Source organism: Emydura macquarii, unplaced genomic scaffold, assembly GCF_026122565.2.
Source record: "Emydura macquarii macquarii isolate MOO-44397 ecotype Brisbane River unplaced genomic scaffold, CSIRO-AGI_Emac_v2 contig_2457, whole genome shotgun sequence".
NCBI classification, from domain to species: Eukaryota; Metazoa; Chordata; order Testudines; family Chelidae; genus Emydura; species Emydura macquarii.
The window spans coordinates 4,063,646-4,077,751 of NW_027132594.1; the positions used below are offsets into that span (position 1 = coordinate 4,063,646).

General features: G+C 40.1%; 1 protein-coding gene across 5 annotated transcripts in view; it reads right to left on the reverse strand.

Moving 5' to 3' along the window:
• Positions 1–14,106, reverse strand: part of PRKD3 (protein kinase D3) — a 73,971-nt gene that overhangs the window by 31,524 nt on the left and 28,341 nt on the right. For 2 of the 5 annotated variants that reach the window (XM_067562692.1, XM_067562687.1), the window contains 4 exons: positions 7,473–7,611; positions 5,013–5,144; positions 3,949–4,106; positions 335–524 (listed from right to left, as the gene is read on the reverse strand). In XM_067562692.1, coding sequence (XP_067418793.1) covers positions 335–524; positions 3,949–4,106; positions 5,013–5,144; positions 7,473–7,587 — 595 coding nt within the window. In that variant the 5' untranslated portion in view covers positions 7,588–7,611. Of the gene's footprint in view, positions 1–334; positions 525–3,948; positions 4,107–5,012; positions 5,145–7,020; positions 7,093–7,472; positions 7,612–11,512; positions 11,649–14,106 lie in introns of those variants that run through there. The other 3 variants (XM_067562688.1, XM_067562690.1, XM_067562691.1) reach the window with 3 other exon arrangements.

Here is a 14,106-nt window from a genome sequence, read left to right on the forward strand (position 1 = left end):
AAGCTTCTAGTTGAAATGCAAGTGATTTTTAAAGGAGGAAATGTCTTCCACAATATTTTTGAGCTACTCAGAATTATCCTTGGGTGATTACTTTCTTTGCTGATCTACATGTGAACTAACTTATTATTCAAGTGCATTATTCACAAAATTATACACCCAATACATACACCTTTTTTGAATGAAACAAAGCATGAAAACTGCAATTCTCTTAAATGTATATAATTCTGTTATAAATAGAGCTGTTGTTTTTAGATAATGAGATTCATTTAAAATGTTTAAATATTATAACATTCATTGAAATTAATCTTATTGCTGTAGAGCACTGAACGCCTACCTTTACACTGCATTCCTTGGCGAAAAAGGCCCTTGAGCAAACGTTTGCAGTACTGGCATATGGTGGGACGAGTATAGGAATGGACAGCAAAGGTGTGTGGAACCTTCACCCTGCAAAGCACCATCTTTTCCATCCAGATTGGACGCCCACTCCAGGAAGGAATTCTCTTACTAGGTTCTGGGTGACAGCGCTGGAACAGAAGATTCGCATGAGATTCTAATAAGACCATGTCAGACTTATAAACAATTTATTTCAAGGGGCGCTTGGCCCAGAGACTGAGCAAACATGTTTTTGCACAGCTTCTTGGCGAAGCAGATGTAAGAAGTAATTTTGGAGGTGTGAAAGAAGCACCATACTGTAAAGCCCTGCAGAGGACAGGAAAAAGTGTATTATTCTGTATTTTCACAAAGATTATGATACACAAAACCAAAAATACCCATGTATAATTTCTGCAGGCACTGTGGTACAGGCTCAGAGACAGCACGGGTCTATGAGAAAAATCAATTTCACATGCCGACTCCTCCAAAATGCAAGGTATTAGATATAATCAACCCAAAGATAGAAACCCACCTCATCTCACCATCAATTTCAGAAAGCACTGCACTCTGGGATAATTTACTAAATTAGATAAAAATTCAAAATCCAAAATTATTTGTAATTTAAAAACTAAAATGAAAAAATCAAAGCCTTACTGCTGATCTAACTGCATTGTTTATGAAAGTAAAATAATAGTAACTTAGTTTCAGGGACAATCACATGGAAAACTATTGGACATCAGAGAAAGTGGAGGAAAATGGCACTGCAAAATTCAAAGTAACACAGGACCAACTGACAGACTGCAAATCCAGTCTCATATATTGTCAATTTAATCCCCTTAACACTGAAAACCAAGGCAAAGAAATGAAATCTAAGATGCACTGGGCAGATATGCAGAATTCGTATGCAAAAAAGGGGAAATACCCCATTAGGTGGAGAAAAACAGATTATTCTATCTTCTTTATTCAAATGAACTTCTGCAAAGATTTTCAATAACTCACTTGTATTTATCTTCACTGCTCTGAGTCTGGACCAGCCAGTCTCTGGCCAAAAGGTATACTGTGTTCTGTACAATTTATACTGCAAGATCTCTGAAGTTAGGAAATGCATCTCTCTCTACGTACTGTACAACATCAAACACACCAATGGTACATAGTAAATGACAGTAATAATGTCTGACTTTAATGACCAGGACAGTCTCTTAAAGACTTTGGACTAGATCTTCAGCTGATATAAAGTGAAATTGCTTCACTGAAGTCTGGTGTTCCTACAATGGAGCTCAGTCACTCAAGGAAGAAATAGTTTTACCAAACAGCTCTGAAAAGGGCAGATGCCTCACTGTATTCTTTAGGCAAATTTAAAAGCTATTTATGCAGGGGATTACTACAGTAGAACCTCAACTATACGAACACCTCAGGAATGGAAGTTACTGATAACTCTGAAATGTTTGTAACTCTGAACAAAACATTATGGTACAGTACCCTGCAATCAGTGTCTTCCAGCTGAGGCTGGGAGAGATCTCTGCAAAGGTGGCGCTTGGCAGCACTGTCTGGTTTGCAAGTAGCTTCCTGCCCTATTCCTATTTCTTGCCTTTGGGCTGAACTGGGGGGGGCCTCCCCACATCCTTGGCACTACAAGCCCCAGCCCTGAGCCACCTCTCCCCAGGGCTCGCCAGGTTCCAGAGGCAGCATGTGGCAGAGGGTTGGTGCCAGCCCACTGCCAGTGACCCTCCCTCCCCTGCCCCTTGCAGTCCCAGAAGTGCTGGTTGGATCCAGGAGTGCAGCCACAGGAAAAGCTTGGGCCTCATCGGTGCACAGGCTGTGGCCCTTTAAAACTCCTCCAGAGCGCAGCTCCTCCACTCCAGCTCTAGACCAGATTTTTGCAACAGCAGAAGCTCAGTAGCTCCCTGTTGCAGCTTCTTTCTCGGGCTCTGGACTGACCCTTCTGACAGAGGGTGGTGGTGAAAACAGCTTCCCCCTCCCAGTGAGGTGACGGGGGGGGTGAAACACCACCCTTGGCTTAAAGGAAACATTGCAGACCCCAGGCTGCTTCTATTCTGCATGCTTAAGATGCAATATAGGCACAGTATAGTACAGGTATTGGCTTTTTTTTCCCCTTCCTCTGCTGCTGCCTGATTGCTTCCTTCCAGTTTAACATGGTGTTCGGTTGACCCATCAGTTCGTATCTCTGATGGTCGTATTTTTAAGATTCTACTGTATATCTTCTGCGATCATATTGTTGGGAGCGAAGACATATTTAGGTCTGGCAGAAGCCTGCTGTTCATTTTAAGAGTCTGTTCTGATAACGTTTAAAAGTGTAAGAATATGTTGAAGTATGTATGTGTAAGAAACTGCAGAATAATCATGTTTAATGCTGTACATGTGTAAAACTGCAGAGTAATCATATTTGTGAGAACAAGAAAAAATAAAGTAGCTATAAAGCTAGAAAAAGACCAGTTTGAATTAACACGAAACTTATATTGACAGATGAGGACAGTTAACATGGAAATGAGAATAATATATATGTATAAACAAAGATAACAAAAAGTTATAAATATGTTTGTGTAACAAAGGGACATTGAAGCTGTACTGTCTGGTGCTGGAGGCGACTGCGATGAGATTGTCCTAATGAGCTTCCCACTTGTAAGTAGCTGAGCACTACCTGCTGACTATTTTGCCATAAGTATTTGTTATCCCCATCTGTTGAGTAAGTAAACCTCAATCCAACACATCCAACAGCAAGGAAACTTGACAAAAATTAGGATGCAGAATCGTGGTCAAAGACAACAAAGAATAAATTTTGTAACTGCAACAGATCACCTGCCATAACTCTGGCCATAGAATGCTATTTCTATCAATTGCAATTAACTTTTAGATTTTATTTTTTTAAACTGACATTTAGATAAGAACAAGATTAATATTAGTTATATTACTCCCATCTACTTGTCACAATTAGTAACAAATTCAACTGATCTAATGACCTATTGACCCTTGGATGTTCTGTCACCATGTTTGGGATACAGGAGCTTGTGTTAATTTCTCATCCCCTTTAATAGTGGAGGACTGCTATGAGTAATATCTGTAAGAAGAACTCATGTAAGCTCTTTACTACCTACATAGGTGTGTCTGTTGAATTCTGTGGAACATTCTCTATTCTCAGACTATAAATGTACAATTTGTAGTGTGTTGTATCCAATTAACTGTTATAGACTAATATAATAATTGCACACTAAATCTGTATCAAGCAATGTATTTTTTCATATCCTAACCCAAGGTTTTTAAAGAATACACATTACTATGAATGACAAAATTATATATAAAAAGTTATAAACCACCTCAAGTTTCATTTTTCGCAATCCTTGTAACAACACAGAATTATCATCAAATGTCATAGTGTAAAAGATTCACCAGCAATTTAAAAATAAACAAGTATGGTCTGAAACGGTTAATCTGAACCAGTTTTTACTCAACTTAAATCAATGATGATACAAGTCTGATTCTAGTTCTTAGAAACCTGATGTATTTAACTCAGCATTATTGTATATGAAGTGTATTTTGTTTTTACTTTCTGTTACATACCTCTTCAATGGCAGTGACTGTGTATTCAGTTTGCACCGGTCTGGGAATTGAAAGCCCAGTGCTTGGTAAAGACACATTAGACAAACGCCTCTTTCTCACTCCACTGCAGTTATTTGGGATCTTGAAGGCACATCGCTTATGGTAGTTTAATCCACAGCCTGAAAACGTGAGTTTGAAAAATTATATTAAAATAATTCCGTCTTTAGCTCAAATAAAAAAAATGTTAAAGTGTCAAGTATAGTATTAATATTTTTATAAAGCAGTTAGAGGGGAAAATATAAATCCAGAAATACAGCAGACAAATTTAGCAATTTGTTTAGATTCACTTAAGGTAATAGAATAGGGAACATAGTATTCATTGTTAGTGTAAATTTACAATAATGCTTTGCTTTGCACTAAAAGTTTTGGAGTTTCCCATTTAGCTAAACACCAATTTCCCATGACCCTGCCTGATACTTGCTATAACTTCGAAACAGGGTTTCTCTAAGATCTTGTGTGGCTCCTGATCTTCCTCACTTCTTTTCCCACTAGCAGGCTCTGCTGAGGCCACAGGAGCGAAAAGGAAGCCAGTGGACAGGAAGTGCTATGATTCTAGTACCTGGATGGCAGCCTGCAGACAGCAGGCTGCAACACTTTCCATGATCCAACTGGACAAAGGTCATTATGGAAAGGGGTTCCCCTTTGGGACTCTCTCCATTAACTATTAAAAAAGCTGATGCAAGGAACTCCAAAATTCTACACTAATTGAGCCTCTCAAAACTTCTGTAAGTTAAGTAGTATTCCCTTTTCACCGGTAGGAAACAGGAACAGGAAAATTAAGTGTCTTGCACAAGTTCAGACAAAGTTTGTGTCAGAGCCAGGAAGGTTTCTTGATATGCAGTCAAAGCTCCAAGTAGTGATCTATATTCCTTCCCAAATGCTGAATTCATCACTGACCAACAAATTAATTGTACAAAATAATTAAGATACAGTATCTCCTGCCATTGTGCTTTCCCTGTGACTTTCTGTAAAGGCAGAAGCTAGAACATCATGATTCACCTATCAGCTATTAACACTTGGCTTACCTTCACATTTTAATCCTTGTCGTACCAAACCCCAAAGCATCTCCCCACAATAGTCACAAAACGTAGGGGCCTTGTAAGAATGCACATAAAGTGCATGAGGACGAATCTGGAAATCTTCAACTGTAGCCAAAGCTTTAAAAAAAAATTGCAGTAAATGATATATTTGTTACTGTAATATTAATATGTATTTATTGAAACAGTTCACTGTTTTAAAACAATAGTAGTTTCAAAGAACACCGTCAAGGTGTTTAGATAGTAAAATTACATCACAAAATCCCATTAGAGCACATTTGGAGGATTTCTCACACATACTCATACACACACACAGTTTTTAGCCAAACTTTTATTTTTTAATCTGATGGTATCTGTAAGATAATAGAAGAATGAGTACCAAACAATACATGTTACTGAAGAATATTTAGTGATGACAAACCTGGTTAATGGGGGGGGGTGTCATGGAGCTACAAAATTAATGAAGGAAGAAAACCCAGCAGATCAAATATAATTTAATTTTATTAAAACATTTGATAGGGTGTCTCACAAAACATTACTTAAAATATCATGCAAATTAACTTGGAACAATATTATGTGGATAGAGAACTGGCAGGACTGTAATCAAAGGATAATGATAAAGCAAGATACCAAGGTGACAACTCAAATTTTGCTGTCTTCTGAAATACTCTGCTAACAAGAGACAAGGAAGAAAACTGGGTTACTATGTTGAACTTTCAGGCATGAGAGAATGCTTCACTGTGCCATGACATATGGTTCCAGTTTTGTTTGAGACAAGTTAAGGAGAACACTGACCAATGCAGTTCTTATTTCCCTGGCTGGATCTAACACCTGTTTCAGAAACTAGGCAAAAAATTCCTCTTAGTACCCCAGGGCGCATTCTGGGTCTCAGTTATCATACCCCTGCTCTCTATTGTTGATATATGCAAAAGTGCTGGCATTGTATATTTAAACATATATGTCTTGCTTCTGACAAAAGCAAATACATGCATGCATGTTAAACTGCCCTGGTTTGTACTTAGTTGATAGACACTGTCAGAGACTGACAGTTACAAGAAGCCCCTACCTCATCTGGTGACACAAGTGGGCATCCTAAAAGGCTTGTGTCCACTATAAAACAACAAGCATACAAAAAGATGATTCCCTTTGGAACCAACTTCAATACTTAGGACAACAGGAACTTTTGAAATTTTTTTCCATTGACAGGCAATCCAGAAGGAGCCCAGAGTAAACTGATCAGTGACCAAGTAATGACTTATGAAAGTGTGCTTACAGCTAGGTCCTGACAATCATGGAACCCAATCCCAAGACTTTGAAGTGAATAATTTATGACCCAAGTTCCAAACCTAGCCATGTGATAGACTAAAGAGATCTCTTGGTTTAGCACTTACTCCTGAGATTCCAAAGATTGCTCCCTGTGGGTACATCTACACTGTGTTTTCAAACCCACAGCATCAAGCCTCAGAACTCAGGTCTAAAGAATCAGGCTTGTGGGGCTCATACCCACGGCACTAAAAATAGCGGTGTAGAAATTTGGGTTCAGGCTCTGATGCTGCAACATCTTCACTGCTGCTTTTAGTACCATAGAGCAGTGTTTCTCAACAACCAGTCCATGGACCGGCACCGGTCCCTGAGATCTCCCTGACACAGTATAGGAAGCCGGATCCTGGTATCAAAAAGGTTGAGAAACATTGCCATAGAGTGAGTCCTGCAGGCCATAATCTGTAGACCCAGGGTGAAGGACTCTCTGCACAGGTTTTAAAATGCAGGGTAGACATACCCTGTTAGGTTTCCATTTCCAAATTTAGCACATCAACCAACAGTCCATGGTTGTCTTTCCATTGATTTCAATAGGCTTCGAATCAGATCCATAGAGCCCAATACAGCAAAGATTTTTAAAAATGCAAGAGGTTCTTTAATAACCACCACCTTTGTTTTCTGTATCACCTACAAAATGGTTCACTCAAGCAGGAGAATGCCTTATAACACCACATACCTGACAGGTATTGATTCAGAAGACACATCTACATTAGCAATCTTTTTAGCTTAAATCCACCACTGATGGAAGCTGTAAAATAAAAAGGGTGCATACCTACGTATAAACAACATGGTTGAGTGGGAATGGGGGGAGGAAGGAAACCATATCTGAGTTCTATCTATACCACAGCTTCCACAGTTAATACCACCATTTGATGATTAAGACCACAATGTTTGCTAGTGCAGATGCAGCCACAGGGAATCACCAATCACAGGGATTCACCCACTGAATCACCAATACCATTTTGGATCTCTTTGGAAATCTCCCCCAAATACTGACCAGGCCAAAGCCTGCTCAGCCAACTAGCTTCAAGATCACAGCCCATGGTTACATTGTTGTAGACAGTGTACTGTAATACTGTACTATTTTACTCAATAAGAATGGTTTCATTGTAATTACAAAGTACGTACCAGAGAGCACAACCTCAACAAGATCTCCTTCATGTATCTCTTCTGCTGATGTAATCCGCTGCAAAATATTTTCCGAGTTCAGGTCATGGCGAAAGAGGAGAATTTTGTCATACATGCCAAAGAAACCACACTCTGGGAACTGCAACAAAAAAACTCTAAATTAGCACATGCCATAGTTTGGCTAATCCCATAAACTGAATATTTTCAATATGACTAGAGAACTTTTGTGTGCTGCAAGTGTTCCATTAGAGCACCACTGATGCAGTTAATACATCAGCTTCTGAAAAATGAATTATCTAAAAAAAGGCAAAAGTTAAATTGTATATATTGAAATGGAAAATTCCAAAAAACTACACTATTGCTAGAGGAGGAGAAGGCTTTTAGCCCTGTTTTCTTGCAATCATTGATGCTGATGCATCGGTGGAGAATTATGGGTCTGACTTTTGCCAATGTACATGCAGCCAATAACTCTAGAACAAATTTGATCCATTTAAAGGAAAGTAAGACCTGCAAAATCCACATAGCATCTGAAATCCAAGCTTTGCTCTTTCCGAATCAGACATCACCACTAGTAATCCTGACCCAGAAGAGGTGCTATTTAAGTATATACCTCTGTAAACCTTCAGTCCCAGATAAAAGATTATAGAACTAGAACTTAATTTACACTTCTGTTGATATGTGAGCCAAAGAAGAATCCAACTCTTTGTCCTACAACTCTTTAGATAAGCAGGCATAAGAAGAGTAAAATCTTATTTTTGTCAAAGACAGCAGATATGACTCTGAATACACAGATGGAGAAAATATGCTTACAATGCTGTCATTTTTCTGACCATAGCTTACTTGACTCCGTGTCTGCCCATTTTCCAAAGGTACTATTGCCAAGTGTTGGCAATAGGAAAGAAGAGTTTTGTTTTCTTTGGCCCCTGTAAATGAATATATTAGTTCACACAGGAAGAGAAGAACCCAAATGGGTCCTTGAGAGTAGTGAAAATCTATTGGCTCAGCCTCCCCATCCTTGTGCACAGTTTGTACTCAGAGGCTAAGTGAAAGTGAATATACAAAAGCAGTCTGTAGAAGGGAGGAGGGAGAACATAGGAGAAATGTCACAGTATACAACAAAGGACAAAACTTTTATTTAACAAGTGAAGTTTGGATTACAATTTCTGTACAAAGTTAATGATTGTGTCCATTGTTTCTGTATTTCCTTCTTTTGTATGGCATATGAAAAGCAACAGGCTCAGAATATAACCATCTTGAGATATGAAAGCCATTCTAATGCTTCTGGGGTAGCTACGGGGATCCCCCTCGTGCCACCACTGCAAGTATAAATGGGGGATACACGTCTGATGCATCTCATAGTTTGTACCTAACTACGGTCACAATTTGGTGATTCTTTGATTTTCCATTTGTGAGGGGATATCCACACCTTCCGTGCATTGTCCAAACGTGGTCGAATGCAGTCCACTGCCTGTGAGGATGGCAAAATCCTGGGACTTTTTGCTGGATCTTCAATCAGGTCTTTGGGATGTCATACAGTGGCCCAAGAGATTCAAGCCAGTGAGTGCTGGCTTCCTTTCCTTTGGCCGGTAGCACTGACATGCAGATCCAGAAAGGCTTCCTGGATTTGAGTGGGGACAGTGGCAATGAATGGAGGTCTTGGTGTATCAGCAGGTCCAGAGTGGCCAGGATCTTATTGTACTCCTGGACCTCGGCAGCATCTTGCCTAATGTTGGCTGGCACAGTGCCACCAAACCGGGATCCACAGTACTGGCATTGATTTGAGAGAGCCACTAACGATCGTGAGTGGGGCACTGATGTCAGTGTCATTGAGATTGATGTTGGAGCTGTTTTACCAAATTGGCACAAAACACTCCACTGTTGGCAAGGCTGGGCTTGTCCTGATGTTCAAAACGTGCTTACATCACATCTCCAGAATGTGCCTGCGAGCGGCTGAATGATATTTACCTATGTCTTTACCTTGCTTTTGGTGTTGTCAAGGTATTGGTGACACAGCTCAGCATCTGATCGAGGGTCACTCCAAAATATCAAGGATTGTGGTCATGCGATAGAGGCAGACCACAAAAGTCCACTCTCAGGGGCACTTTGGCCATGCCATTATTCAAGTAGAAGGCAGAGACAGGTGTTTTCAAAGCATTGGGTTTCAGTCCCCACACTTGAAATAAGTCTAAAATGTCCAGAAGCCGTCTTTCATGACCTTTTCTGCAGCCTTCGGAGAAGATGCTTGTATCACTAGCGCAATGTCATCTGCATAGATGAATTTACAGGATGATGTGACTGGAATGTCGCTGGTATAAAGACTGAACAGTACAGGTGCTAAAATGGATTCCTGTGGGAGACTATTGTTCCATCTCTGTGATTTGCTAGCAGATTCACTAAGGTGTACAGTGAATTTTGTGTTACTCAGGATCTCAGTGATAAGTCTGATGGTTGATTGGCATGGGAAACCTAATGAGAACTTCAGCCTGAGACCTTTGCACTATGCTGTACCATATGTAGAAGAAAGGTCAATGAATTCTACCACTGCTTTTAATTTTCACTGGTAGCAGGTTAAGGCCAGCAATTGGTCACACCAGTTGCAACTGGTTCTAAATCTGGCCCACTCTTTGGGGACTAGTTGCTCCAGTATCAGCCGTAATCTTTGAAGTAGGAGCTGCTCTAACAGTTTATAGCAACTGCAAAGGAGTGAGAAGGGACAGTAGTTTTAGGAGTCAATGGCCTCTTTTCCAAGCTTCAAAATGGCCATGATTTGTATTTCCTTACTATTTGGTAAGGAAATAATTTCCTTTCTTATGCCAGCATTTCCCCAACAATATTGGTGTGACATCTTTATTTTACTGTGCATACCATGCATGTTTACTTTGGATGACCTTTGTGCACAACACTCAGGAGTTACCAGGCAGTTAACAGTGCACAACACTCAGTATGTACTTGAGTAGTGATGAAAAGAGGCAGCTCTTGTTCAATGTTAGTGGGTCTCTCACACACATCAGGAAGACAAGAAAAGACAGATTTGTGGATACTGGGGCACATTTCATCTACAAAAACTGGTTGAGATTATTCATCTCACATTCCCAGTTAATTGTGAAGCTGATTTATTGTGGTGATGGAGAAGCAGCAGGCTGTTTATTCTTCCTGCCTGGTCCATTCTCGTATGTTCGACACACAAGCTTGTTATTCTTTTCTTCAGTTTTATTCTGGAAAGAGATTATGATACCATGGATGCTGTGGCTACAACCACATTCTCAAAAGCAGAGAGCTGTAAACCACCAAACATGAGTTGAGAGAGAACAAAATTCAATCACTTGTCATGTGATATTATGTACACCTCCCCACTTGTTTGCTAACTAAACCATCTCCAGCACTTATTGTCAATTTAATTCCCTATCCAAGCACATTCATCCACAGATGAATCTTGGTAACCACCATTTGTCCATGAATTATCAGAAAATAGCATTTTTCCATCAATCTCCCAAAGGTCTGTGTCAGGGGGAAAAGATAAAGAGGGTGGGTAGAAAAGTCTGTATGGCCATGTTCTGTGCCTGAATCATAAGAAGAGATTTTGTAACACCCACTGATACAGTAGTAATATTTCCCATATTTGGCTAACCAAACGCCCACCACTCCCTCACCACCTCAGACTAGATACTAGGGATCTGTAACACAATGCTAAGCTGTTTTAAGCCACTTTTACTCAAAATATTAGAATTTTAACATTGGGCTTCTGGACTTGGTTCTTAATGTCTTGGTTGCTGATCATTTGCAGGTGTTTTTTGTTGGCAAGACCAGCTTCTCCACGGTAACCTCATCTGCACTTTCTTTGGCCTCAGAATGTAAGCATATTTTGGCTTCCAATGTATTTTGGTACTGCTCCAGCTCATTACAACTGTCTGTGAGGGAAAATAGGATATGAAGGAATGAATTAGGGTAGAAAACACAGTGTGAAGAATTATGAGAACTGCATTAAGCAGAACGTATGTAATATGGGCTTAAATGCTGTAAATAAGAGCAATACACAGTACCTCTAATTTTAAGATTTCTATCTCAAAATTTTGACTTCTCCAGTGTGTATCACTCAGGACTGCATCTTTGTCATCCTTCCAGGAAGCTGGTATCAACCACATCAATGACAAATTCTTTCTTGTCAATGAAGCAACCCTACACCATAGCAGGTAGACATTTGAAGGTTCTGTTAGCAATAGTGGTGTCTCACAGATGTAGAGCTTTAACACCTTAAACTATTACTTGTCTCCTAGTAAACCATAGCCAGCAGAGAATCTGAGGATTCCTTGAGGAGGGAATGCCTATTTGTGCTTCTTGTTCAGCAGAACATTGTCATACATATCACTACTTATCCAACAATCCTTAGGAAGATTATATCCCTTTTAAGAGAAAACCACGTGTGGTATACGTTTTATATTTTTATTTTATTTTATTTTTCAATGGATGCTGTTTGATGCTCAGAGAATGAGTGCAGGTTAAGTAGACAGTAAAAGTTATGTATTACATGACTATCACTTGTGTGTATGTACAAGTATATACATTAAATATATATTATGTGTGTACAACACACACACACACACACACACACACACACACAGAAAGGGATGATATTCATGTGATATATTACATTTATTGTCTACTTAATCTGCACACATCCTCTGAGCATCAAACAGCATCCAGTAGGGGGGAAAAAAGGCAACCGCATGCCAAATGTGTTTCCATTTTCTTTCTCAAAAAAAATTCTATAGCTTGATGCTGAGAATGCACAATATTCAGTCACAGGCCAGTAACCAATTTGAAGATTGATATCTTAGTCTATCCGTGCAGAAATGGAAACGTTTTTTGCCATTAGAAAGACAAGGATCTGCCCATCCAAAGATATTAATTTTCTGCATTTAGCCATAGCAGAATCTAGATATCAGATCTTATCATGACATTATGTACAGCAGAGCCATTTTATGGCATTATTTAAAGATTTCTGAAATGTACTTATAATTAATTTCTGTCAGAAGCGTGGTCCGTTGAAATCATTTTACTAATGAAATCTAACTTTACAGGCAGAGGGTTACAAAATACAGCTTCAATAAAAATATCTGAAGGCTCTCAAACATAATAAATAGCTTTTCTTTAGAAGGTATGGCATGTAAAGAATACATGATGTTTTATATGCCATAAGGTTTTATTGGCCCTCATTTGGGATGTCTGGATAATTCACAACCTCATCACTTAAGAGAAGTGCACCTATTAGAAACTCATGATAAAACCTTTTCTACTATACCTCGTTTTATATGATACTTTATAGCAGTGGTTCCCAACCTTTTTGGCTCAAGGGCCACAAATATAATTTTTACAACCCTGAAGGGCCATCAGTCTCCCAGCTGCCCCCCTCACCTCTCACTGCAGCCAGAGGGAAGGAGTTCAGCAAGAAGGATCTCCCATCCCTCTGGCTGCAACAGGGAAACTGTGCGCTCCACCTGGGTCCCTAGGCAGCGGCTCCCTTCTGCAGTCAGGCGGATGGGAGATCAGTGCTCCCCTCCCTCTGGCTCCGGCAGGGACCCAGGCAAAGCACTTTGCCATGCTCCTTGCTACAGCCAGGGGGAGGGGAGCGCTGATCTCCCATCCCCTTGGCTGCAGCAAGGAGCCTGCACTGGCAATGCACTCCGCCTGGGTACTTAGGCACTGGCTCCCTTCTGCAGCTAGCGGGAGGGGAGCCGCAAGCCATTCTGAAAGACCCCACGGGCTATGGGTTGGGAACCACCACTTTTTAGCAATGTATTTCAGCATTTTGTACTAGCCCTTAGCACCATAATTATTAGTTAGATTGCATAGCAGAGTTAGGCTTGTGGGTTATAAGAAGCTTTGCTAAAGGTAGGAATTTTTAATTTGGGGGGAAATGGGTGTGCCTGTAAACATTATTCTGATTGGGGGGAGGACTTTCCCCAAGAGGAAGATATTGTAGCTTCACCGCAAGGTGGTCGAACTCTGGATTAGTCATCTCTCATTCCACAGCCAGTCCCCAACTGAGTATGCCTTATCTCCGGCTCTCATACATTTAATACAACTACCATCAATGTTTCAACTGAAGGAAACAGGTTTTCCCCTCATCTTTGGTGCAACTCATCCCCGTCTCTGCATGTTGCTAAACCATCTCGACAGATAATGTATCCCTAACAGAAAAGTAAATACCTTTGGCTTTAAAAGACAATAAATTGCACTATATGACAAATATATTAAATGTTATATATCTTTGTGAGAGTGGGTATCTCAGGACTTCTGATAAAGACTATAAACTCATTCAAATTACTCAGTCCGTGGCCTGCATACAAACAAAAATTGCTTGTGTCACTTGCATAATCAGTCTGGCCCAGATACTTTAGTTAATATAAATACAGCATTGCTCATAGGAACCCTGAGATCCTACAGCTTTTTGACAGCTAGTAGCATATTACCTTCTTCAACATGAGCAGCACTTACCTTTCCACCAGACTATTAACAAGTTTTCATGACTCTAGGAGAAGCCAGTCTAGAAATAGCATATATGGTTTTTGTTTTTGTTTTTTTTTGGGGGGGAGGGGGCGGGGGGGGGAGATGTGGGGGTGAGGAGACGGGACAC